A 27,812-nucleotide genomic window follows, 5' to 3' on the forward strand; every position below is an offset into this window, starting at 1 on the left:
CCACTTTCCCAGATTCAAACGGCGCTTTGTACGCCCTCCCCCCTTTAGTGCTCCTGTGGCTCCCCTGAGATCAAACCATTATCCTCAAGGCAATAATACCATTCAGCGTTTTGCATCCTTTATTGTCTCATTGCTCTCTCTGATTGGCCGAGACTGTGAGAAACTCTGGGCAAACCGAGACCCACACATTCATATGTAGATGTGGGGCTATATAAAGGAGGGCTGCAGCCAGCGAAGATCAGATTCTCTCTACAGAGAGCACAGAGATCCGACCATGGCCCCTACAAGCCCCGCAGCAATTACCACCTCTCAGGAGCACCTGGCCCTGAACCACAAGGTAAACCCGAAATTCAGGAAACTATAGTTACCCTTCGTGAGTGTTTGTGATCGTCGATTCCAATGTTGCACAGCGCAATGGGTTTTCTAACGAGTCTCCTCTCGTTTCTGCAGCTCAGAAAGCCTCTGGTGGAGAAGTTACGCAGAGAGCGAATCAACAGCAGCATCGAGCAGCTCAAGTCTCTCCTGGGTCCAGAGTTCCTCAAGCAGCAGCCAGACTCCAAGCTGGAGAAAGCAGACATCCTGGAGATGACCGTCTGCTTCCTGAGACGACTGCAGCAGCAGCAGCAGCAGCGTCCAGCTGTGGACTCAGTGGCTGTTGATCAGGGCTACTCCAGATGTGTTCAAGAGGTGGTGCACTTCCTGTCCAAAGACGATCTGAGGACACAGTCCCAAAGAGGACTCCTGCACCACTTCAGCAAGCTGCAGTCCTCCTCTGAGAGGAGCCTGAAAGACATTTCTCCTCTGAGCTCCACAGTCCAGGCTGCCATTAAGAAAGAGAAGAGTCCGTCCAACAGCTCTCTCTGGAGGCCGTGGTGAAAAATAAAGTCAGGCCCTGGAAAAACAAAGTTTCCGTACTTATGCTCACCCTTATGCTTCTCTTGTATCTAAGAGCTATTGTCTGTATCACAGTATTATTTGTGGTGCCTTTTGTAAAGGCTTGACCATGTTTTTCTTCAACAAGAAATTCTGTATTATTTTGTTTTCGAAATGTAGTCACTCGTTTGGAAGCTCGTAGTGTGTGACGTAAACAGCATTATTCTTAATGTGAACACCCAAATAATGTTGGCAGTGCCGACAACAGTGTATAATTTGTTCCATTTTTGGGGACCGTTTTGTTTTCATGTTCAAACATGTTTCAGATTTGTATGTTTCCCTTCTGATTGATCTGGCCTCGTTGGTTTTTGAAAATCTTAATGTCATGCTTTTCTGTGTAGCAGATGAGATTCAAGACAAATGTGCTGCTTTATAACTCTGTGAGTGTCAGCACCCACACCTTCGATGAAGGAATCCTTATTTGGCTAATGTCTCATGATGAATGTATCTCTTCAAACCAAGTGATGCGCAATAAAACAATCAGAAAAACAACATATATTTGACTTGTTTATTTTAACATCGGCTTAGAATTGTTGGAAAACAACGTTTTAGCTTTGAAAGCTCTGCTTCCTAAAAAAAGAGGGGGAAATTTGCTATAAATCAAACATTTCAGTAATAATAATACTTGAAAGATGATTCAAGTATTAAGATATCTATTGATTCACTGTTGCAGGAACCAGTAAAATTAATAAAATTATAAAGAACAAACAACCATACAGCAGAGAGATGGAACATAAAAAAGTAAATTTGCTCAAATACAGAAACTGACTGACTTCTTGAACATAAAATATTTACATCATGCTTTGCATTATTAGTTAAGTTTAATGTCTGTTTTTACCTGCTCAATAATAATTACACCCTACCCTGTAGTCACACTCTGTTGTGCAACAGAAAAAGTATACTTGCTCTTGAACAGCCTGTTATTCTTTTTTTTATATCTTTTTCCCATAACAAATGGCTTGAGATACACACACATGTACATACTGTTCCTTTTATCTGGTATTATTACTATAATTTTCTCTAAATTTTTTACAGTTATACAACCTTTGCACGCTGTTAGTGCATGACACGCATGTCAAATTCTTTGTTTGTGTACACAATCTTGGCCAATAAATAGAATAGAATAGAATAGAATAGAATAGAATAGAATAGAATAGAATAGAATAGAAATGCCTTTTTTGTCCCATAGTGGGTAAACTTGGGTGTGACCGTGGCAAGAACACGTAAACAGAAGGCGAAAGTCTTACTCACTAGATGAAATAATAAACACTTTGAATTAAACTGTTCAGGAGAAGAGAAAGAACATAACAGAAAAGAAGAAAATACTGTGGAATTATTAATAAATAAGTAATATTCAGAAAAAAATGTGAAATGTTCCAAGTTAAGAAAAACAATGGCAGCTAATTTACATAACGATGGGGAGAAAAAAGCAAAACCGTGTAATATGCATAACTGTAGAAACAATAACTCCCAGAGAAGTTTAAAACAGTGCAAACCGGCATCTGAGATCATGTCTGAGATCAGAACCCCTGCAACCAGTGGAATTTTAATAAACAATGAGTTTGCTGGGAGCAGCAAAGATTATACAGTCTAACAGCAGCTGGGAGGAATGATCTCTGGAGGCGCTCCTTAGAGCATCTAGGGTGCAGCAGTCTGTCCCTGATGAAGCTCTGCAGCTCTGCAGCGGCTCCATGCCTGGGCTGAAAGACACTGTTCCCCAGTGATGTGATTTTCTTACCGTTCTTTTGTCTCCCACCCCCTGGACTGGATCCAGGGGACATCCCAGGAAGGAGCTGGTCCTCCTAAGGAGTTTATCCAGCTGCTTCCTCTCAGCTACAGTCCTCTAGTTTATTGTTAAGGTCAACATGCAGGTACTTATTAGCCAAGGTAAGTCAAGCCAACTTTATTCACAAGTACTTTAAAAACAGCCCAGCTGACCAAAGAGTTAAACAAATATGAGCAGCATACATGATAAACACATAAAATAAGTTACAATCAACTAGAGTAAAATTCAATATAAAACACAATAAAAAGGCTTATGAACCACCAGAATTGACAAAGACTCCTGGACAGGTGTCCTGGACAAGGTCCTGGGTTCAAGTCCTACCCTTGCCCTGGGTCTTTCTGCATGGAGTTTGCATGTTCTCCCTGAGCATGTGTGGGTTCTCTCCGGGTACGCCGGCTTCCTCCCACAGTCAAAGAAACATGACTGTTAGGTTAATTGGCCTCTCTAAATTCTCCTTAGGTGTGAGTGAGTACATGAATTTGTCCTGTCTGTCTCTGTGTTGCCCTGTGATACACTGGTGACCTGTCCAGGGTGTACCCCGCCTCTCGGCCATTGAATGCTGGAGATAGGCACCAGCACCCCTCACGACCCCACGAGGGATAGGCGTGTTAGACAATAGATGGATGGATGGATGGTGGCAGACTGTAAAGAAAATGTTGCCATATCCTTTTTGCCATTGCTAAACAGCTTTTGGCAGAGGGAGGGTGATGATTTGTTTTAGCATCTTGGTAACCGTAAAATCAAAGGCTGTACATCATTAGAAGTAATTTCAATGCAGGGAGCTATCAAGAGGGGTTATCCCTTTTCTCCACTTAACAGGTCTCCAAGATGTAAATCCTCGACCACACAGAGCAGGGTTTATTAGACTGCCAAATAATTTGGGAGTTGAGAAGACGGAATGGGCCTGTCTGCTCCAGTGACCCCAATGAACACTTGTGGGATGAGCTTGGACATGGTCTTCATCCCAGATTGACAACCACACTGGCTGATTTACCACAAATGCTGGTTAGGCATTATGATGGTGTCCCACAGCAGTGTGTAACCAAGCTAGTGACCCGCATCATAAAGCAATTCAATTCATTAATAAAATCCAGATATAATCACGGGTAGCATGGTTAAATCCAGTTAAAATTCAATAGTATCAAAAAAAATCCTAGTTTCTAAAGGTATTTGCTTATACTAGAAATGACTGTTTGTGGTGTTTAAGAGAAAATTAGAAAACTGTAAAAGTAATGAAATATTTTTAAAACAAAAATCACCTAAAACAGAATGGGACTGGGTTTAATTTCCAAACAACTGATTGAAAACGTGTCACAAGACAGGACTTTAATCTTCAGATATTTATTTTCTTGAAATATGCAACAACACAGACAACTTAAAATCCACTTTGGATGAATAAAAAGAAGTAAAAAATAAAAATATGCATACACAGCATACAAGGAAATATCGACTCCCTTTTCAGAAGAAAGGTTGGCTTTTAAGGATATCACACACACGCACACACACACACACACCAAATACCTTGAAACAAGGCAGAAATATACATGCAGTATGTAAATCACACAGTGTTTGACTTCAGTATTTTCGCAGCAGTCAGAGAGTTAAAATAGCACCATTTGGCAGTGTTACAATTTACTCAAGTTGAACAAAAAAAACCTTCTGATGAAGTGAAAATGTTGCTAATCAAACAAAAAAAACCCGAATTCTTGCATAGGTAAGAGACGGGATGTCTCTAATAAATCTCAAATAGCAGCACAACATCAGTAAGTCATAACATGTTACAGTTAATAATCTCTTAACTGTGAGCTTAAATCCAAAAATCTCATTCTGGCAATTGGTTTAAACTGAAAGGAAACACAAGTATTTTTTTTTTCCATGAACGTCTTAAACGTTTCTTCTGCAAAATGTCTAAAACGCCCATACTTAGTCTCTCCTTGTCAAAATGTGAGTGAAGCATTTCTTTCGACCAAGCAGGGTTTTATCACACGTGCATGTGCCTTCCAGGAGACCTCCACATTGCTGTTCATGGAAGTGGAGCGGCTTCAGTCCAGTTGTTAGTTTTCTGTCGTCCGTGGTAGTTAAAAGCACAGCGGAGTCAGGTCGTCCTCTGCATCGGGGAACAGACGTAAAATGTCCCTGGAGTATTTGGAGTAGCCGTTGTGCGACAGCAGGGCTTTCCTCAAAGTGAGGAAGGACTTTGTTTTCTCCAGGAGGTCCGAAACAGGGAAGCCGTTCTGCAGGTGGGCCTCTACCAGAGCCTTCAGCTTCTCCACTCCTGTGCAGCATTTCCTCTCCAGCGAGTGCAGTTTGCATCTGAAAGAAGCAAAATCAGGTTTTATTAGTACTTTCGTTAGTTCAGGAAAATAATTTTTTACAAAAAACAGACTAAAAATATATCTTTAACTGTACATTAGTAGGTTAGAGGATATAGAAGTCTCACCTGAAGAGTTCCTCCTTCATGGTGTCCTGGAGCACAAGGTCGGTGTAAAGAGCCATTTTCAAGGTTTGCTTCTTCTGTCGGGAAGTCCTTCAGCTGCCTGCAAAGGTTCAGACGATGGCTGTGATTTCCTCCGCATCTCTGCTCGACATTTATGCTGGCGGTCCGACGCGCTCTCAGCCGTTCCACCAATCAGGGACGTTCAAACGCCAGACAATGGGCTGAATTTAATGGCTGTCACGGAGAACAGGTGGGATGCTTTATCTGCATGCCACTCATCAGAAAGGTCAGTGGGAAAGTGTTTTCCATGAGGATGACACGGGAAAATTCAGTTCCCTTTGGCGATCCTTTAACCTGGACTTTGACCTCTAAATAAACACGCAGGCTCACATAATAAAAAGCAGAAAAAACATATTAGATAAATATAACAGAATAAACCAGGCAAACACTTGAACTTCAGCAGCGTAGCTGGAAAGAATGACATGTATACTGAGGAGAAACCCTCTTTGAATCATCATATTTTACTGATGTGATCCATAACTTTTCTCAAGTCTTTTGGTTTGAATGAAAAAAAAAAAAAACCACAGGCCACATTTTGCCGTTTTATATCAAGTTTTCCCACTGTGCTTCTCAGCAGTGAACTGCAGCCAAAGCAGATGGTTTGTCGGTGGACTGGCCTCTTGTGAGGGCCTTGCCTGAGAACAGCTCCTGAGGCTTTGTTGGGACCAGACACACTTCCATTGTGTGTGCGGCTGAGCGGGCTGCATACAGAAGTGTGGGAAGCCGTGTGTCGCAGCGGCTCCCAGCAGCAGTGAAAGAGGAGGGCGTGTGACCGGGGCACAGCCAGCCTTGTGCAGGCAGCCGTGCTGCCTGGCTTAGAGGAGGAGAAATGGGAAACCTGAGAGAACGCCGGTGTAGATAGCACTGGGAAACACAAGCAGATGGGAGAGGAGATTGTCAGCGAGGTGAACCCACCTTAAACTGGCTAGCATGGTCATTTAAAGTGGTTCAGGGGTAAAATCACAACGGAAATGTTTAAACTTAAAGCAAGGCAAAAATTTCATAAAATTATTGTTATTATTATTATTATTAGAGAATCAGAATATTTTATTTGTCACCGCCTGTCACTGCAGCAAAATTTCTGTTTGGCTACTCCGGTTCACATTACAGTTCTCATTACACTTAATGAGGGCAAAAAAACAAACAAAACAAACAAACAAACATGCAATGAACAAGGGTTACATTTTTTATTTTTATTTTTTTACAGTTTATGTAACTCACTGACAGTGAGGTAGTACGGTGCTTATTGAACAATGATGGTTGAGGCCTTGGTTACAAAAATGTGCATTTAGATATTCAGAGATGATAGTGATACTATTATTATTAATGAAGAAAACACTTTATTTGTTTATTTATTTATTTATTTATTTATTTATTTATTTATTTATTTATTTATCTGCACCAGAATTTTCTTGTACTTTGAATAATTTAAAGGAGTGATTTACTAAGTTTGGTTGCTTGTATATCACTGTATATAAAATGTTATCAGTGTAAAATTATGACAACATGGCTCAATTAAAACGGATATGCGTTCACTGTTTACTACAGCCATCCCAGTCTGCTGGGAGTGCAATCATTGCTCAAGGCGATATATGTTCAAACTGTGAAGTTCAAATTTGCTAAATCTGATTCTGTTTAGTAAATACAGAAAGACTTGGACATTTTAAGACTGTCTCAGATCTAGGGGTTAATTACTCATAAATAAGTACAATTTAATCAACTTAGACTGATTTAGTTTTCCATATTTTCACAACTTCATCTCAACACACATAAATATGTAACCATGTCACTCCAGTCTTAGATAGATTTAAATGCAGTTACATGCTTTTCAAATCACTCCTAGTTATAATACAATACAGACAAGCTCAGATTCTCACACCAGTTTGTAAATAGTTTTCAACTAAGGAAAGCTAGCTGAATACCTCAGGGCTGTAATTAATTCTACAATGCCAGTATGTGGAGCCAGTGGACGGTTGATTGCGTTGAGTCCTTAACTTTGCCCTCATACAGAACAAACATAATTTAAAAATCAACCATTTACACATTCTACACCGTATACACATGGATCCATCAAATAAATGAGGGCAGCCACAGCTTTTACCTATTATTCAGCTGTTATCATCACTTATTAGCTTTATTTTAGACTTTACTAAGGCAGAGCATTGAAAGCTAGTATCCTTTACATTTCAATGACATATAAAGTATTAGACAATCTTTCAGATAAAAAGAACTTTGAATGCAGCAGTTTATCATCACATTGAAGCAATGTAGTCTAAATTGATTGAACAAGAAATAGAAACAGATCGGATATCAGGTTAAAAAAATTATGAAGTTGGTCATATAAAAATACAAATATGTTGAACAAAAATTAAGCTTCTTCCATAATATGGACTCTTTGTAGCAAGCAGTGGTGTCTAAATGAACTTAGACACCACTGCTTAGGGACTTTTTTAGTGCTTTACCCGCTGGACGTGTCTTTTTTGATGCTAATCAGAACAGTGGGTCAGAGAATATAAGTCAGTTTTTTTCATTTTTTTTTTTTTTTCTAAGGATGCTGCAGTTTTTGACAACCATTATCTCCATGATGTCTACTTTTTTCAACATAGACTTTGGGATTTGTTTGCCCATCTCTGGTTGCTTTACAGAGCAAACAGTGCTGTAGTCAGTAAGATGGCCATATGTGCAATGTTACCAAAAAGACAGAATTAATAAATTGTCAACTCCATGCAGCTTTCCACTATACCATTTAGCTCATAGTAGGAAGCTTTTTAAAATCTTTGGTGATTTTATTCACCATGTTAAATCTATGCTGCAGCGTTCATATTCCGATCTTTCCTGAATTCCTCCTTCCAGTTTCCAGTTCAACACCTTATTCAGACACGTGGGTCTTGGCTTGGCTGCAGGTTCCCACAGTTTCGGCCGATGTGAGAGCCAAACGGGACAATACGGCATGTGTGGCAGCAGCACGCTGTCATCTTTGCCTGGGGCTTTATGTTCACATCTCAGGGGACCAGATGGAGCCGACACAATGCGCTGTGTGAATGTGGGAAGGTGGTGACCCTATAGAGGGAGCTTATCTGCTGGCTAATCCCGGGATCAATTACTTTAACAGAGCACACCCTCTATCTGCAGAACGCACGTGGTGGGATAAGGCTCATTCCAGTTAAATACAAAATAAACACTTATTTGGATGAGTTAGTGCCATTTTTTTTGTCAACTTCTTATTATAACCACAATGAAAAAATGATAAAGAAAAAATAATTTAGTTTAAATTAGAAGTTCTTTACTGGTTATACTTATTTATTTTTTTGTATTACTGTCACAACAAAGCAGTGTTACACAATATTTGCTTTAAAATATTGGTATTTTTCCAGAATTTTTTTTGTTTTTTTTCACAGATCTTGTTATTTCTGGTGTCTAAATAATGCCGTCATGTCGTGGCACGTGGCGTCTTTTCCACATGAGCAACAAAGTGATCTAAGGTTCCCACACTAACTGTCTGCTCTATCATTCTGAGACAGATGCTGGCTCTGTTTTCTTGGGGAGACACGGGATCACGTCACCAAGCATGCTGGAGGGAAGCAACGCCATTGGCTGCCCCAGAAACAGAGCGACTTTTGAAATCGTGAAACAAAATACGTCAGATAGTACGGTGGAAATAATCCATTACAATCAGCTGTCAGTTTCCTGTCGTTCTAAATGACCTTCTGTAGGTCACATTAGCAACCATGATGGTGGGAGGCTTTCCATTTTGTAATGTCACACATTTTGGATTAACCACTTTGGGGGATAAAGTTTAATTGACAAAAGGGAGAGACAATTACCCCAGATCTTTCTAAAACAGCTTCCTTGAATTACTCTGTTTGAGTGCTTTATCGTTTTTTTTCTTCGATGGTCTTTCATAAAACCAAGTCAAAACCAACAAGGTATCAAAATGAGCCAAACCAGAATAAAGAGCGTTTCAGTCTCTGACTGACACCTCAGCTGGAACGACAGCTGTTGTGTTGAAATTTTGCTGTCAGCCGATAGATAGCCGCTGAGAAATTAGACTTTGGGAACTCCATGAAGGTAAGTCCAAGCCTGTTTGGAGTGTGAGCCAATGTCAAAGGCCGGGTCACAAAGACTGTACTCTCTTTGCTACAGTAGTGGTTCTGGTATGAGAAGCTGACAGAACAAAGGTGGTTCTAAAACTTTGGATTAAGCTCATTTTCTTTACTTTTTTGTTGTATTAAATGAAAGTCACATGAATTAAAAAATTTTTACTTTTGAAAGGCTGATGCACTTTTGATTAAAGCAAGAGGTAATACTCTGAATGTTACTATTAATCTTCTGAAGAAACACTCGGCCAACCTCTTTATTCCTGTCTCCTTTACAAACAATTCCTATATTTTTGTGTTTATTTTTACACTTTCTTTTGGAGAATTGTATTCCTAGATTTTTTTATATATATATCTTTTACTTGTGTGGATTTTAAGCTCTGCCATTAACAAGAGAATCTCCTCAGAGTTTGATGAATGAAGGCTATTCGATTATATCAGATTCTAATCAGAGAAATTCACAGAATCTCTTCTTTTCTTTAAATACATAATGAAGATTGTTTAAAATGGAAAAAAGGAATCTACCTTTCACACAGATTTTTGTTAGATGATTATGTAGTTTATGAGGAGGATTGCTTTCTTTGCATTAAAGTTGTTTACAGTAGCATATCAATGATACTTTGAAAAGAAATTGTATTCTTATCAGCTTTTATGTTCTTAGGTGCATATAGGCACACAAACAAATAAAATCAGATGTCAAGATCCTCAACCATTGTGCACTGGGCAGCAACAATCCAATTACTTAAAGAAATGACCAAATAATAATTTTTATTACATTTTCTACAGCTTTTGCTGTTATAAAACAAAACAAATAGTTTAAAATTTCCGTCTTATAAGAGATGAACATGCTGAACACAGCATACCGTTGCCTCACATAGGAACTGGGAGTCAACATGTAGGAAATATACTAAAACCTTTTGACAGCAGAGACGTATTCAAATGTGTCTCTGAATTATATAATGTAGATTCATACAATGTCATAAAAGTGTGTTAGCATATATTATATTCCTTTATGTGTGTATTCCCTCTGCTTCCTGATTCACTACTTAGGATTATAATGCTGTAGCTAGATATTGATGGTGTATACTGGTGTATACAAATAAATTCTGGTTCCTTTAAGGGCTTCAAAAAAGTAATTAAAAGAACTGCAAGATTGAAACATAGTTATCTAATTTCCTGCAGGTGATCATAAGATAAAATGAGAAGAAATCTTTTCATCTGGTAGTGTTTGTTTATTAAAGGCACATTGAGCAATGAATTGGTAAAGCTCTAACTAGTGATGATACATCAACGGCAAAATTCAAACTTTTACAAGACATAAAGTACTCAGAGAAAGTAAAAGAACATCTGTCTTTATAAAAGACACAGCGCATTGTTTCAGAGGAAACTCACTTCTTATATGAAGCAGAAATTGTTAATTCAATCAACATAAGGAGAATCATCGCAATGGCTGACCTTAAAACAGATCACATCCGTCATAATACCAACTAAATAAAGTTGTTTTTCTTCAAGTAAATACTGTCACAAAAAACTGTGACTGTCAGTAAACCAACTTTTTTTTTAAAAAAAAAAGTGAAATTCCATTTTTAGAAGATTGTTGCTTTTCACAAATTACATAAAATGAGGTAGATTTGAAGAAAAAGCATGGGATACTTGATCAAAGTGATCAATATGTTTCACAATAGTAAAAAAAAATAAAAAAATACCATTGTTGACAAATTGTAATTAAACTTACAAAATACCAAAAAATAAAATAAAAGCATAAATGTTTTAGTATTTTAACAGCCTATAAAGACTGAATAGAGTTACACTCTTTAAAAGAAATGGTCCATAAAACGGACATTTAAACCTGAGACCATGATTACAATTAATCAAAAAATAATCAATATTCCTGATATTCCTATTACTACATTATCTCCAGTGTGAATATGGAAAATCTATACAAGATGCGTGACAATATGTCGATCTTCTTAAAACTAAAGACAAAGCTGCTCCCATTTTCACTGGAAATGTAATCTTGGAAAATTACACACATATATAAAATATATAACACCATCTGTTCAAACAGAAAATAGGCTGATCCTTAAATAAGAATTTAGTTCATTAAATTATGACCAATGTGGTCCAGGTTTCTCTCGTAGGAGCTTCAGTCTGTATGTGTCTACCACGGCCTCCAGAGGGCGCTGCGGCCTGGATTCCTGCCTTTACTGATGCAGCTTTGCCCTGTTAAACTCAGAGGAGAGAAGTCCTTTTCTCTTGGGCTTTTCACAGAGAAAGACCTCATTGTGCTGAAGTGGTTCAGGAGCTTTCTTTGGGACTCTGTCTTCACTTCATCTTTGGACAGGAAGTGCACCACCTCCTGAGCACATCTGGAGTAGCCTGCATCAACGGCTGCTGACTCCACATCTGGATGCTGCTGCTTCTGCTGCAGATGCCTCAGGAAGCAGACGGTCATCTCCAGGATGTCTGCTTTCTCCAGCTTGGAGTCTGGCTGCTGCTTGAGGACCTCTGGACCCAGGAGAGACTTGAGCTGCTCGATGCTGCTGTTGATACGCTCTCTGCGTAACTTCTCCACCAGAGGCTTTCTGAGCTGCAGAAACAAAAAAAAAAAAAAGAAACTGTTATTGAATTTGTCCTGCTGAGTAGCATTTGTATCTAAATTCACAAAGTACCACGAAGGATGCCTAATATTCTTTGAACTGCATATTTACCTTGTGGTTCGGAATCAGATGCTCCTGAGAGATGGCCATTGCTGTCGTGATCGTAGGCGCCATGGTTGGATCTCTGAGCTGTAGAGGTTCTCTGCAGAGATAATCTGATCTCTGCTGGCTGCAGACCTCTCTTATATAGACCAACATCTACATGTGAATGTGTGGGTCTAGGTTTGCCCGGGGTTTCCCACAGTCTGAACCAATCAGCGAGCCCTACGGGACAATAAGGCATGTGGGGGCAGCAACACACTCCCATTATTGCTCGAGGGATAATGGTCAGATTTCAGAGGGAGCAGGTGGAAAACACTCAAAGAGCTCAGTGTGAATGTGGGAAAGCGGTGACCCTGCAGAGGGAGAGGAGGGGCTGCCCAGTGCTGGGATCAATATCTCTGACTGCGGCACAGACTCATCAACCCAGCATGCATCTGAAGGAATGACATCTTTATTGTGGTGTACACTTTAAACATTAGTAGCTATAAAATGATATCATAACCCAATTAATTGTCATGAAAAAAAATGCTAAAAACTAAATATGTGATTTAGTTTGGATTTTACTGATCTTAAATCTGAAATTCAAGATCAGAACACAGTCAAATTTCAACACAAACAGCAATGTCATTTTCCAAAAGAGAATTTCCTCATCTATTTAATTTACAGTACCTAAAAAAACAAGAATGTAATGTGTGTTTTTTTTTTTGTCCCAAAAAAATGCAAGTTAATCAGAAAGATTGTGCACAAAGATGCTAATGTCCAGATGCAGACCACTCGATGGGCACGTGCCCAGCAGGCAGCGTGTGAGGAGCTGGTGTGAGAGTCCCACTCTGAGTCTTGGTGCTGTGGTCAGTGCAGCACAAAGGAATTTCCCTGAACCCTCTGGAGGGAAAGAAGCCCATTGGTTGGCTCTAGAGGTCTGTAAAATGTAAAATACCTCTGAAAATTTTTACCCCCAGCTCCATAGAAAGTCCATTTGATCTGAATTTCTGTTTACAAAAATTTCTGTAGATTAAGACAGTTAAGCATCATCACTGATGAGCTAGGATAGCAACCATTGTTCCAAGGAGACTTTGTAAAGTGTAGCTAATCTATTACAGTAACAACATTGTTTGGCTGTTTACGGAGTAACACATGGCAGTGCAAGTTTATTTTATATGGGACCATAAGGCAATTCAAAACACTTTACATAGAAATAAAGGAACATAGGTACAGACAATTAACCGAGAGACAAGAAAATGACTAACAGAATGGCAGTAAAATCTTAGCAACATGTAAAAAGAAAATGTAAAGAAAAGGTGAATGTAAAAAGGCAAAAAATGGTCTAAGCACAGAACCACATCTAGTTTCCTTGCAGGGTCTGTGGACTTTAGCTCCAGTAATATCGCCTTTCACAACATTCAAACAGACAGCAAAATACAATAAAATCACAAGAACCATAGAAAAACAAATAAAACAAATAGTCATTTAGTTGACTTGTATTTTAATACTACTACTACTACTACTACTAATAATAATAATAATAATCTTTATAGAAAACTTTCATATTAGGCACTGTAGCACAAAATAATTTTGAAGGGAACTACAATCATCAAAACTTTCACAAACCAATAATTTCCCATTAAAATCTGTTCTGAATTGTATTGCTACCAGTGTGGAGACTTCAAAAACTAGATGTGATGTAACGTGGAGAAAATTCCAAAAGGGGGGTTGGTAGTAATTGTGAAAGTAAAAGTGGAATAACGTCACTGGCACAAGGGACATGTTCCCATTTAACCTCCATCGCTTCAGGGCAAAGGTCAGCATCTATTGTCCCTCAGTGGCTCTGTGAGTACGTTTATTCTGGTTTCCCACAGTCTCTCCTATCACTACTTCCACCAGAAGAACAATACAAGTGTGTCCAACTGAGACATGGCATCATTAACCTCCTTCTGTCAAAAATGTTAATTGAAGTTGCTGTGCTTTAGTTTTTACATAACATGCATTTTTTTTTTAGAACTTGCACTAGATTTGTAATTAATTTAACTATACATAAATGTATTTGATCAATTAGATAAAAAGGCCATCACCATTCTAAATATAGGGGACACCTGTGGTCCCCAGTTATGCAGAAGTCATTGCAACATGAAAGGAATGAAAATCAAAACTATGCAAATGGATGAATTTGTTCGATTTTTAACTACAAATGGACCAGTGTCCAATGAAACGGTGATCTCAAACCAAATTATAGGTGATACAGCAAACAGCAGGTTGTAAATTATTATAAGACATGCTTTTTTAAAGACAGTAAAGGAAGAGCATCTTCGTAAAAGACCAACAACATTTCTGACCAAGCGTTGCAGAATTGGCAGGGAAACCAACCACATTAAACAAATCATTTGAATGTATTCGGAACAAAGGTCACACTCAGAGACAGATCATGTTTTATTTACCATAAAAATCCCAACTTGTTGCTAAAAATAACTTTTACAATGTAGATTGAAATGTTAAAATAACAACCAGCTGGTCCTTTTTGCGCAAAACTGCAAATCATGAGTATGTTGATAAAAAAATCCTCTAGAATAAAAAAAGCAACAACAAAGAAACAAAGAAACAAAAAAGAGAAATTCAATGACATAGCTTCTACAAACATTTATCCATAAAACAACATTTATATTTCCTAATAGTCTGACTAATCACAATAAAATTATAAATAACGTTACCACAATGTAACTAACAATAACTAATGCATTCTTGTAATATCATATTTGTGAAAAGACGTAATTTCTTTCTTAAAATAAAAGAAGTGACTTGTTCCATTTGTCTAAGGAAATGTCATTTTGGAAAACAGAAAACACTAAAACTGTTGACGGCTGGTGTTCAAATAGTTCCACTCAGGGAGATTTCACCAAATATGGTCTTAGTTTCTCTACCATTACCTCCAGAGGCCAAGGTTCATCTTCTGTGATGCTGGTCAGGACTGTGATGCTCACAGAAGATAAGTCAGCTTGCTGTGCGTTGACATTCTTCAAAAGGTGTGTGTTGTTGGTTTCCTTATATAGGACATTTTTGACCAATCTGTATAATCTGACCCAATCTGTATAATATGATTGAACTTGACTTTGCAAAGTGCCTTGAGATGACATGTTTCATGATTTGGCGCTATATAAATAAAATTGAATTGAATTGAATTGTTGCTTTCTGAGCTGCAGAAATAAGGACAAAGTCATTTTAAAACTTGTTCCGCGGTAAAGGATTGGTATCAACAATGAAGGACTTCCTTTAAGGACATTTAACCTTGATTTTCATGTTTATCTTGTGGGCTCAGATGCTCCAGTGATTGTATGTGCTGTGATTGGATCTTCAGGCTTCTCTGTAGAGAGAATCCGATCTGTGCCGGCTTCATCCCCTATTCAGGGTCCCACATCTCTGCATGAATGTGTGAATCTGGATGAAGTTTCTTATGATCTGAACTCATCAGTTGGCTCTCTATGTCAATAAGGCACGAGAAGTAGCAGCACACTCCCAATTATTAATGAAGTATAAGAGATAGGTGTCAAGGGAGACCAAAATTCATACAACTACATTAATCTGAAACCGTATATTTATTTTACAACAGTATTGAATACAATAGATACTTTTTTTGGTAAATGTCAATAAGTTTAGAAGGCATTTCTATTACAAAATGTAAAATGGTACTTTAAGAAGCAGTGATATAGAAAGGGATGGCCGTTACATCACTTTAATTGATTTCAGAATCAGAATCAGAATTAGAAATTTTGATTTGAAAACCCTTTGAAAGATTATACACAGCGGTGCAGATGTTCGGATGAAGGCGAGTCAGCACGTGCCTTTCAGGCAGTGTTTGGAGCCGGTGGATGTGAGTTTCCCACGCTGACTCCCCGTGCTGTGGTCAATGGAGCACAAAGAGATTTCCCTGGCAGATGCTGTGTGTTGTTGTAGAAACAGAGTTGTATCACCAACCATCTGGAAGGGAAGAAACTCACTGTTCGATTCAGAAAGAGTTAGAAAAATGTGAATTTTTTTTCATAATACTGATAATAAATAACAATGATTTGGTTTGGTGTTTAAAGGAGCAATAAGTTATAAAGACACCTAGTGTCTTTCTAAGAGCAGTGAGGGCTATCGCCCCCTGAAGGGAGACTGCAGTCCAACACGTTAAGAATCACTCCACTGTTACTTGCCCGTTATTTGTTACAATCACTTTAATCTTATCGCCTACTTGCACACTATTATCTCAGGATATCTAAATGCACATTTCTGTAAATGAAGCATCAAATCATTGCACAAAAGCACCTTGTTACCTCATTATTTGTTATATGTGACTCATGAAGGACAACTAGTTCATACAAACCTTTAAATCTTGATCTTATTAATTTTTTATATTTTGAACGCTATAATGGGGGGAAACATAACAGAAAAGATATTGTAACCCTTGTTCATTGCCTGTTTCTTTGTCTGTCTTTTATTTCTACTCCTAGCTGGAGTGGCCAAAAATAAATTTCACCACAGCAACATGCGATGACAGAAAAGAATCTTTGAATCTAGTGTTTCAAGAGTCCGTTGCTGCTGTGAAACCCCAAATTATTTTCACTAACACAGGACAGGTGTGAGTAAAAATGATGGTGTATTATGTTGTATTTCTGGTCCGCTTCTCTTACTGGCAGAACTTTTTCCCGCTCTGCTCCCAAACTCAGGAATTGCCTCCCTCCAGACATCTGCAATACCGACAGCCTCCAAACAAAAAACCCGTCTGTTCAAAAGTGCATACTCTCTGTGACTGCCAGTTCACAGATCTTTAGGAAAAACATTAGTATACATGTGAAAAAGCAGCAGGATAATTTATTTTCAAGACAAAGAAAATGTACTTGCTTAGCACGTTTCCCCAAGAAGACAATTGGCAGTGTCTTACATGATTGAAATATGGGAAAAGAAATCATGTTAAGAATGATATTGCGGTGACTTCATCATTTTCAAAAAGTCTTTAAACTAACATTCAATATTTCTCTGGCTACTTTCTCAATTGAACCTGGATTATCACTAGGCTTCCTTAAAAAATCTGATTCTTATCAACCTTTATGGAAAGCTGAAATGTAAAAAATATAATATATGTTATTAACTTATTATAGTGTGACTTAAACAAAGTAAGGATAATGGGTTCAAAACTTTGGAAATTTACAGAGCAAGTGGTCAACATTATATTTGATGCAACCCCAATGGAGAACAGATAACACCAGTTTCTAAGGCGGGAACGTTACTTATATTTTATTTTTTTATTATTAACTTGAGAGGACCTTTACCTGGTACCCTAATTATTTCCCCACTGTCGTTAAGTTAATGAGTTTCTATATTTCCATTATTCTCTATTTCTATTCTAACTATTTGGTTTTGTTTTTTCTTTGTATGTCAAATGCTGCTGATTATTAGATCATATAAAACGCCCATGAGCAATGATGGGGATTCTAACAGTGGAAGTGGAACTGCTTTGACCAGTAATTTGAAACAGGTTTCCAAAGAATCAAATAAAGTTAGAAATATGACAGAACAGGTTGGGATGAGCAGGAGACCAGAGGATGCAGGTAGTGACAGACCAGAGCAGGTGATGTGGACCGAGGAACTCCCAGAACGAGCAGAGCAAGCGGCTTGAACTCACGGGGAAACAGGCAGACTTGTGCAGCATGCAGACACAGGCGATTGGATGATGGCTTAGAGGTGAAGGCTCATTAAGAAAAGTCCAATGCAAAACAAACAAAAAAACTAAATCATGACAAACACATCTATTGGTTTTTGGTTTTTAGTTTATTAACTTAGCCACTAGAAGTGGTGAAGTTTGAAATCTAATGAAACATCAGACAGCAACTTGTAGAGAGTAAAGGATCGGTATCTTTACAAAAGATAAACAACTTAGAGAACTCACTGTTCTTTGACATTTTGGGAATCGTGAAAAAAAAAACAATTTTACACTTTAGAAAAAAATATAAAGAACCTCATTCCTCTGACCCTAAAACAGATCACGTGATTCTTTACAACCTCTAAATTCAATTTAGTGGTTCAGGGTTGTGAAAACAGTGAAAACAAAGCTTACTATTCAACATGAAACAAATAGTCTGACAAATAGTTTGATCTTTGAATCATTCAGTAATCCTATAAGGTGATTATATAAAAAATATTCAACAAAAAGTTCATAATGTCTCCTCTGTTTGAACAACAGAAAGGTATCAATAAACCTTTATAAATTAAAGGACTATTATTGAGATCGTAACAGATCCGTTTGGAATAATCAGTGAGATTAAAAGCTCATTAATAAAACTTTTCCTATAAAGGATTTTACATATTTATGATCACAGCAAAACATTGTAATCAAAATGCTTTAAGTGCTACCTTTGCACTATCATACATATAGTACAGCCAGATAACACACTTTGACAAAAATGCAACATGCATAAATGGTGTTCGTTATTTCCTAGGAAATGTATTATTAAAAAGGCTTCATACATAGAAGCAATTCTGCATTTCTGCACAAATAGAAAATCAAATCCTTGGAATTGCAAAGTATTTCATTTAGTAATCTTTGACCAATATGGTATTATACTGATAAAAAAAACACGTGATGAATCTTATCAGCATTTTATCTGCCCTAAGGTACAGTAAAAATAAATTGCTACTCAGTCATAAGAATTTAATGCAACGTGCATAATAAGACGTCCTTCTCAAAATGATAGGCACTGCAGCTATTTCTGCTGGAAATATACTTTTCACATTTGAAAAGAGCTGAATCCAGTAATATTTGACCGATACGATCTCCTTATTCAGTCTGTGCGTGTCTACCAAGGCCTCCACACTTTAACCTCAGGATCTTCGTTTTTGCTGGTCTGAACTGTGGAGTTCTGAGAGATCTCAGCCTCTTTCTGGTTGTCATCAAAAGAGGAGTCGAGATGTTCAAGCTGGTTCAGCCGTCCTCTCTGCTGCTGGTTCTGCTCCATCAGCTGCGTCAGGAAGCAGACGGTCCTCTCCAGGATGTCTGCTTTCTCCAGCTTGGAGTCTGGCTGCTGCTTGAGGAGCTCTGGACCCAGGAGAGACTTGAGCTGCTCGATGCTGCTGTTGATTCGCTCTCTGCGCAACTTCTCCACCAGAGGCTTCCTGAGCTGCAGAAACGAGAGGAGAGTCATGAGTAAATGTATCATAAAATGTATCGTTGCTATTAACAGAAAAATGCTCACTTGGCAACGGGATTTCTTAGACTCTAGCTTACCTTGTGGTTCAGAGTCAGATGCTCCTGAGAGACGGCCATTGCTGTCGTGATTGTAGGCGCCATGGTTGGATCCCTGTGCACCAGAGGTCTCTGTAGAGATGATCTGATCTCTGCTAGCTTCATCCCTCCTATTTATAGTCCCACATCTCCATATAAATGTGTGGGTTTTGGTCTGTGTGGGCTTTCTCACAGTCGGAGCCAATCGGATCGCTCTGTGTGACAACTAGACATGTGGAGCACGCTCTCATTCATTCTTTGAGGATAATTGTTTGGTCTCAAGGGAACAGATGGAGACCTGACGGCAGAGACAGAAAAAAACGTAAATGTGGGGAAAATGCTGAATGTGCGGAGAGACTATACATTGAATTCTTAAAGACATGTTTATGATCCAAATCTCATGGAAAGAATGATCATTTGCTGTCAGTTTCTCAGGAATAAAAAACACTTATAAAACAAGTAAATATTTTACTCTCGTTGCAAAAAAGCCTCTTAGATATGGCATAACATATACAGCAATTTAAAAAGTTGTGAGAAAAATGCAAGGGCTTTGTGATACTGCCAGTGTAATTTCATGAAAAGAAACATTGAAAAATGAACAAAGATGCAGACGAGTCAGTTGGCACGTGCCTTACAGACAGTGTGAGGAGTGGGTTGATGCAGGTTTCCCACACTTACTCCCCATGCTGGGGTCATTGGGTCTCAAAAGGATCTCCGGAGCAGATGCTGGCCGTGTGTTGCTACACAAACGGTGTTACATCACCAACCATCTGGAGGGAAAGGAAGCTATTGGTTGTCTCTAGGAATTTGTGTAATTTGAAATTATATGGGGGGAAAAAACGTGACTTTCATCCCAATCCACATAGTTTGGTTTTGTCTGTTATATTAATTGATTTCATTACTGAAGCGTCATCGTTGTTAATGGAGCATTATGATACAGCAGTTTTCTTTTTCTGTCTCCTATCTGGTAATGCGGCAATAAGAATTGTTGTCTTGATGCCAAAAAGAGCCCAACAGATTTGACTTTCACGAGTGGAGCCTTACTGCTTTCGCCAGAGTGCTCCACTAGATTTATATATGCAAAGAAGCTTTATTAGACTTTATGCTGGGACTATTTCATGTTCAATAGACACAGAAACGGGAAGATAAAAGAGGAAATAAAAGAGAGAAACAGATGAGACAAAATGGTAAAAGGAAGAAAAGGTGAAAGAGGAGAGGAAAGAGAGAGTGATAGTACATCCTCTGAGTCTGCTTCTGCAAAGAGATATATTAAAAGAACAGCAAAACCAGCAGATAAAGTATTACAGGTTTAAACAACCAACACCTTGATACCGTCACTGAAGAACATACAGTATTATTTAATACGAAATGTATGAAGTGACAGCTAAAGATAATAATATTTTTCTGTATAGAAGTAAATCTGTAAGTACCTGAATCCAAGCACCTGTATCCTGTAGTTTTCAAGGTCAGAAAGTTGCTTATGAAGTGTGCCAGATCTGGTTGAGGAGTCGCTGCTGCTGATTGAATCATTCAGCTCCAGTTTTCTCTCACCTATAACATTTTGATGAACATAAATACTTACTTCCACGTAGAAGTAAATGTCTTTCCTTGCAATATAACCACTGCCTTTGGCATCAAGCTAAAAAGCTTATTTACAATCATATTCTTTTTATTTTGTAGACGGACAGTCTCCCTGTGTGAAAATAGATTCATATGTAATTTTTTCTGATGAACTTTAAACATTTAATAAATTGGTTGTCAGCATTAATGATTTAAACACTCTGAACGTTATTTTAGTAAAAAGGATGTAAATCTTATCTCATTTTAAAATTCACTTCAAACCCAACCTTAAAGTACTTTTGCTATAAGTTTGCAGAAGAAATGAGACCATGAATGATTTCAAACACGTTTTAAGGAACAAGTTTCTGCAGAACCTCGGTCCCGTCATTGTAAAACATGGATCAACTTTTCCTCTGCAGCTCTGTTACTGGATTTATTCGGGTTTCCTCACATTATATCACCGCATTGGGCTTACTAGAGGAATAATAGCAATCAATACTTTTCACCCTGTTAATATCCCATCATTAAAACTAAGTAAATTGAAAAATACTTAATTCATCCCCAAGGGAAATGAACTACACTATGCTGATTTTGTCCCCCCTAATTTGATAAATCATAGGAATAGTACTAAAAATCACGAATTATTGAAAAGGAAAAACTATAGATAGCATCTGTGGCTTTTCTACAGAGAAGATTGTCAGAAAATACAACAGGAACACATGTATTGAGGGTTTGGATCTGTTTATTAACTTAAACACTCAAAGTTGTGAAATTCCACATAAATTTGATGAAACATCAAACAACAACTTGTAGATTTCTACAAGACCCATGGTACTCAGAGAGAGTAAAGGAGCAGCATCTTTATAAAAGACAAACAACTTACAGAACTCACTGTTCTTTTGAGATTTTGTAAAACCTGTGTAGAAAAAAACTCTACACTTTATGAGGAAAAGATTAAGAACATCTTCCTTTTGACCTAAACTGGTCACATAATTCTTCACAACCACAAAGTTTTGTTCAGTGGTCAACGAAGAGAAACACTTTTCAACATGAAAAAAAGTTTGACAGGTAAATTAACCTCAGAATACATAATTTTTTCTGCAATCCCATAAAGTGAGGATGACAAAATGATCAACCACGTAACAAAACAGTTGCAATTATTAAAATTGTGTTATCATTACATCATTAAAATGAACTAATTAACATTAGGATCTTACAAAAGATCAGTTTGCAGTAATCAAAGAGATTAAAAGTTCATCAATAAAACAAGTCCTCAGAAAGAACTTTTCATTTTCCGTCATAGCAGTAAATAGAAATCAGGATGTAGCAAGTGCTACCCTAGCGTTACAGCCAGATAATATAACATTTACTTGGTAAAAAGAAATGTTTTATGCAACATGCACTAAAACAGTATATGTTATTTCCTAAGAAAAATAAATCTTGCACTGAAAACAAGGTATTAAAGAGGCTTCATACATAGAAGCAATTCTTCTGTACAAACAGATGATCAAAATCTTCAAATTTCAATGAATTTAGCTCAGCATTGTTTGACCAATATGGTAATTTACTGATAAATAGACGATCAATTTTGTCAGTAAAATTGTCTGCCTGAAGGCACAGTAAAAAAAAAAAAAAAAAGATATTCAAGTTTCATGCAACATGCATGATAATTCTTTTCCATCTTAACACAAAAGATGTTGCAGCCATTTCCACTAGAAATGTAATAACACAAAGCAAAACAAAACAAAAAAAAAAATCTGTATAAATCATAAAAGCTCTGTTTAAACAGAATACAAAGTCCTCAGAAAGGTTTCTGAGGATAGTCCTCTTGGACCAGTGTCCTCTTCCTATTCAGTCTGATAGCAACTTCAGTCAGAAGGTGTCTACCAAGGCCTCCACACTTTAACCTCTGGATCTTCGTCTTTGCTGGTCTGAACCGTGGAGTTCTGAGTGATCTCAGCCTCTTTCTGGTTGTCATTAAAAGAGGCGTCGAGATGTTCAAGCTGGTTCAGCCGTCCTCTCTGCTGCTGGTTCTGCTGCATCAGCTGCGTCAGGAAGCAGACGGTCCTCTCCAGGATGTCTGCTTTCTCCAGCTTGGAGTCTGGCTGCTGCTTGAGGAGCTCTGGACCCAGGAGAGACTTGAGCTGCTCGATGCTGCTGTTGATTCGCTCTCTGCGTAACTTCTCCACCAGAGGCTTTCTGAGCTGCAGAAACGAGAGGAAAGACATTAGGAAACCTATCCCGGAATATGCTATTGTTATTAGCAAAAAACAAAAAAAAACAAGCTCTAATCATAACGGACTTTCTCAGAATCTAGCTTACCTTGTGATTCAGAGTCAGGTGTTCCTGAGAGTTGGCCATTGCTGCCGTGATTGTAGGCGCCATAATTTTGGTGTGGATGCTGCGGAGGTCTCCGAAAGGAGAATCTGATCTCTGTTGGCTTCAACCCTCCTATTTATAGTCCCAGATCTCCATATCAATGTGTGGGTCTCTCTCTGGTTGAGCTTTCCCACAGTCTGAGCCAATCAGATCTCCCGGGGAGACAATGGGCATGTGGGGCACTAGCCTGCTGTCGTTAATGCCTGCAGGGATAATTGTTGGGTTTCAGAGGGAGCAGGTGGAGCAGACTCACAGCGCTCTGCCTCTATGTGGGAAAGTGCTGACCCTGAAAGTTGATATGATCCCTAAGGTGGAGATCAACGGAGTTAGGATAACAGCACACTTTGAAACTGAATATGGTGTACACATTTTTTTGCAGACTGAGTGAAATAATTAACATAGATTGGTTAAAACAAGACAAAAAAACAACAACAAAGGCAGCAAAAGATTTTTTTAAACTAATTTTTAATAAATAAGTTTTGTGGATTTATACAAATTAATTTTTCAGTAGTATTCCGATCTTACAAAGCATGACCAATTCAACGAAGCATCGCTCTGATGAATTAATCTCAAAGTCGTTGTCGTTAAACAATTCATGACAATTAACACGCTGATGTGCAGATGCAGCAAGAGATTTGGCACGTGCCCTGTTTGGCGTAATTATTAACTCTGACGCGTGCCTTGCGGCCCGTGTGAGTAGCATGTCGAGCGAAGTTTCCCACACCGACTCTCCGCTGTGATTAGTGGATCACAAAAGGCACGTCTGTGGCAGGTGGTGGCTCTTAGGCACAGCATTACATCACCGGCCATCTGGAGGTAGAATTGATGGCATCGATGGCTTTGACAATCTGCATAGGAGAAATTCAAGAGAGAACCCTCTCGCACACCGGACCAAAGTGGTTTGGCATGCCAGACGACTGTAATTATTTTAAATTGTGACCTCATAATCAAAACTGTAGTGCATCATGGCCCTCTGTCATGTGTAGTCTGTTTCCACTTTTAAATCTTGCAGTCTGTTTCCTTTGACGCGAAATCTCGGAAGTGTGCTAGATCCCTCTGTGTTACAAATAATTTGCTAGGATTCCATCTCGTTCGGACACATCTTAACCATCCAGAGTTCACTTTATTACTTTTTAACGTCTTCATTAATATTTTATTTAAATTTCCCACAAATCCCTTTAATAAAACTGTTACTGTTGTAGTGGAAATAAAAAAAAAACAGATTGTCCCCTGTTTTGGCAAATCTTAAAAGAACATCTTAAAGCAAATGTTAAAGGAGCAATGAGGAAGAAATGGATCAACCTAAATCATTTTCACCTGTCCACCAGAATGGAAGTAACATTATCTATAATCAATTGGTCCTATCTCTTGTAGATTTCACGAGCCACTACTCCTCTCGATGTGGAGGAGCAGAGGCTCTACTCTGAGTCCCCCCCGGATGACTGAGCTCCTCACCCTATCTCTAAGGGAGAGGCCAGACACACTATGGAGAAAACTCATTTCGGCCGCTTGTATCCGGGATCTCGTTCTTTCGGTCACGACCCAAAGCTCGTGACCATAGATGAGGGTAGGAACGTAGATCGACCGGTAAATCGGGAGCTTTGCCTTTTGGTTCAGCTCTCTCTTCACCACAACGGACCGGTACAACGCCCGCTTCACAGCAGACGCCGCAATTGCAAATACATTGAATTTATTTGCAATTTTAGGAATTGGTTTCACCTGTCCCCAAACTGTGGTGTCTTAAGAAAAACTATTCAATTCAATTCAATTTTATTTATATAGCGCCAATTTACAGCATGTCGTCTCAAGGCGCTTTGCAAGGTCAATTAATTGAAATCATATGGTTAAAAGGTTTTCTGTCTAAGGAAACCCAGTCTTTTCTTTGGCGCTTTTGAACCATTCTACTTTCCTTTTCCATTCTTTGCTGTACTTTTTTTTCACCTCTGTCCTACACGCAGGGATGGAGGAGTATCATCAGAGATAGATATATGAAAAAGCTTCAAAGCCTTTCTTAACTCTTCTCTCCAAATGACCCTCAGCGATCACAAACTAGATGTTGTTTGTTTAGTAAATTTGTTCTGAGTTGCATTTTTTTCTTCTTCTTGTATTATCATGATCTGTTCAGTGTTAGTGAGATGTTGCAAACAATCATGATGTAGCCATTACAAGCAACCGAGGACTGAGTAATTATTTTCATGGCTACATTTGCTTTTACTTTAGGTCCCTCCTTTGCCTGGTGGTCATTTTATTGCTCTGTAATAAAAGATATTGAAACATCAAAACAAAAGGGAAAAAAACTATTAAATGGCTAAAATCTACTTGTGTCTTTGGAGCTGGGCTGCCTTTTAATCCGTCTCCCACAGCGACTCTGAGAGTGAGCCGTTTCTGTATTCCCACACTCTGTCCTACGATGGGAGGAACAATAGAAGTGTGCCTCATTATGCAAAGCATAAGGCAATCTTGACCTCTTTAAGGAGGGTCATTGTTATTAAGTATTTCACATTTAAAACACCTGAAAACGAAGGTCCTGCAAAATAATCGTTTAAAGTTTTGATATTCGTACTTTTAAGACTTTTTGATGAAAATAATTAAAATAACCTTTAACCAGAATCTAATCTTTTTGAAGGTATGTTAAGTGTCTTCATCTAAAACTGTATTTATTTCTTTATTTTATTTCTTTTTTTTCTACAAGAAAACAGAATTATTTTTGGAAAACTGGTTCATTAAAGAAAGAGAATCCATTAAATTGCAATTAAATTAATCATAGTAAATGTCAACTGCTGTCACCCACAATGGACATTATTATTCACCAGTAATTAAATTGCAAACCAAAATCTGATCTCTGATGGCTTCATCCCGCTTGTTTATGGACCTATTTCTCCATTTGAATGTGTGGGTCTTGGTCCGAGTAAAGTTTCTCACAGCCTGAATGAGAAGCTTTGAAACCTGACCTGCCACTTGCTCAGTGATTTTATGATGCTGCGATCTCAAAGAGCCAGAGGAGAGAATCTGATCATATCTGGAAACATGTTTTCAGACTTTTGTTGACTGTTTATGTTTATTAGGATTTTATCTATTTTTATTATTTTATCTTAATAGTTGATTTATCGGTTTTCTGTGCAGCACTTTGTGATTGCTTTATCTGTGAAAGGTGCTTAATAAATATACTTTACTTACTTACTAACTTACAATGTACTTAGGATGGAAACCTTGTATGTGAACTAAAATCTTTGAGCTGCAATTGATTCTATGATCTCTTGATTTAGTTTTATTTTATTAGCTACGCTGGAGTGTTTTTATGCATTTACTTCATTACATTATGATTGTGAGTAACATTTAAGTTTTGATTCAGATCTAAAACGGGTTTACATTGAACTCAGTGTGAATGAAACCTGACCTCATTTTCCAGTCGGACTTTTAGAACAAAATGGATTAGAAAACCAAAAACGGAGGCTGAATTGAGCTTTTCTTACATGTACTTAATCTCTGCCACTGATGAGAACTGATAGCATGTAGGCATAACACAAAACATCACAAGTTGCCTTTTATCTCTGCTATGCTTTGAAAAATCATAAAATACTTTGCAATTACTGAATATTTCATATATTTTTTGAACATTCAAAATCTGTTATTTACTCTCATAAGTGGATCAAGAGTTCAAACACATGTAGGAAAGGAGGGGCAGCTTTTCCACAAGTGCCAAATCCCTTTGGAGAAAGGTCATTAAAATGACATTCACTCATCCACCTACATCCCAATGGACTTCTTTCAAATCACTTTTTATATTTCTTCATAACTTTTACGGTTGATTAAACTGGAATTTTCTTGTGAAGAAAATGTGAAGATGCAAAGATGTGTCAGCTTTGTGGTTCTGTGCAGTAGGGGTGTGATGTTGTTCCTACCTTTCTCCAACAGGTTGTGACATGTGGATGCCATCCGCAGGCATTTTCCATCCAGGCCAATTAGGAGGAGTACCTAAGGCGGCTGGAGACGGATGCTCACCTGAGCAGTGCTGGACCAGATCCTTGCTCCTAGTTCTGTTTCATGGTTCTTTTCCCACAACTGACTCCTCTGTTCCTCTCTCCAGTTAACCCAAGCTCCTGTCTGGTTACATCAAGAACCCTCCTTGGAAAGATGTCTCAGTCCTCTTGCTGTTCCGAGTCTAAAGAGCCTTCCTGGCTCTCCAGTCATCCGCTGCTCCACTGGCTTCCTCGGCTTCGTAGAGGAACCTGAGCTCAGCCTCTGCCGCACCATCTAGCCAACCTGTCAGTCCAGTGCTCACCTCTTTCCTTTCCCTTCCCCAAAGTTCACGACCAGAGCCTGTCGGCCAGAACCCAGAACCACCTCCTCATCCCCATTTTCCCTACCTTCAATAAAGCATTTACATTACACTGCTCTCTCCATGTTTGTTGGTCCCGGGTCTAGCATGGAAAGTGTAAGCATGACAAGATTATTAAGTGTCAAAGTGGATGGAAAATCATTCCATCAATCTTACCTCAGTGAAAATCAACATGACAGCACAACCCTGCTCATCCTCTTCATGTCGTACAACAACAGAGTGTCTTCAGTCAGCGGCTTCTTCAGGTCCGCAGTAAGAGAGGCTGCTACA

General features: G+C 38.4%; 3 protein-coding genes across 4 annotated transcripts; 1 reads left to right on the plus strand and 2 right to left on the minus strand.

Moving 5' to 3' along the window:
• The first annotated feature begins 226 nt into the window (after nt 1-226).
• LOC118556625 (transcription factor HES-5-like) lies at nt 227-1,429 on the plus strand. The gene is made up of 2 exons (XM_036124557.1): nt 227-337; nt 451-1,429. The coding sequence occupies exons 1-2, from the start codon at nt 275-277 to the stop codon at nt 874-876; spliced, it is 489 nt and encodes a 162-aa protein (XP_035980450.1). The 5' UTR covers nt 227-274; the 3' UTR covers nt 877-1,429.
• A 9,453-nt stretch (nt 1,430-10,882) lies between these two features.
• Nucleotides 10,883-19,379, minus strand: LOC105939237 (transcription factor HES-5). 2 transcript variants are annotated; one of them, XM_036152094.1, is made up of 2 exons: nt 19,268-19,379; nt 10,883-11,903 (listed from the first exon to the last, which is right to left on the minus strand). In XM_036152094.1, exons 1-2 carry the CDS (start codon nt 19,328-19,330, stop codon nt 11,475-11,477), a joined length of 492 nt encoding a protein of 163 aa, XP_036007987.1. In that variant the 5' UTR covers nt 19,331-19,379; the 3' UTR covers nt 10,883-11,474. The 2 variants fall into 2 exon arrangements, with proteins under 2 accessions (XP_036007987.1, XP_012736774.1); XM_012881320.3 differs by lacking the exon at nt 19,268-19,379 and adding an exon at nt 12,025-12,137.
• A 2,169-nt stretch (nt 19,380-21,548) lies between these two features.
• On the minus strand, nt 21,549-23,246 carry LOC105939239 (transcription factor HES-5-like). Its single transcript, XM_012881322.3, has 2 exons — nt 23,147-23,246; nt 21,549-23,028 (listed from the first exon to the last, which is right to left on the minus strand). The coding sequence occupies exons 1-2, from the start codon at nt 23,207-23,209 to the stop codon at nt 22,708-22,710; spliced, it is 384 nt and encodes a 127-aa protein (XP_012736776.2). The 5' UTR covers nt 23,210-23,246; the 3' UTR covers nt 21,549-22,707.
• Nucleotides 23,247-27,812: the final 4,566 nt, after the last annotated feature.

Source organism: Fundulus heteroclitus, chromosome 20 (assembly GCF_011125445.2).
Source record: "Fundulus heteroclitus isolate FHET01 chromosome 20, MU-UCD_Fhet_4.1, whole genome shotgun sequence".
NCBI lineage: Eukaryota > Metazoa > Chordata > Actinopteri > Cyprinodontiformes > Fundulidae > Fundulus > Fundulus heteroclitus.

Excerpts from the sequence above, each read along its gene's own strand:
- LOC105939239 (XM_012881322.3), bottom strand. The coding sequence starts at position 23,209 with ATGGCGCCTACAATCACGGCAGCAATGGCCAACTCTCAGGAACACCTG. Across the intron at positions 23,029-23,146 it reads ACCTGACTCTGAATCACAAG|CTCAGAAAGCCTCTGGTGGA; the intron begins GTAAGCTAGATT and ends TCGTTTCTGCAG.
- LOC118556625 (XM_036124557.1), top strand. The coding sequence starts at position 275 with ATGGCCCCTACAAGCCCCGCAGCAATTACCACCTCTCAGGAGCACCTG. Across the intron at positions 338-450 it reads ACCTGGCCCTGAACCACAAG|CTCAGAAAGCCTCTGGTGGA; the intron begins GTAAACCCGAAA and ends TCGTTTCTGCAG.
- LOC105939237 (XM_036152094.1), bottom strand. The coding sequence starts at position 19,330 with ATGGCGCCTACAATCACGACAGCAATGGCCGTCTCTCAGGAGCATCTG. Across the intron at positions 11,904-19,267 it reads ATCTGACTCTGAACCACAAG|CTCAGAAAGCCTCTGGTGGA; the intron begins GTAAGCTAGAGT and ends TTGTTTCTGCAG.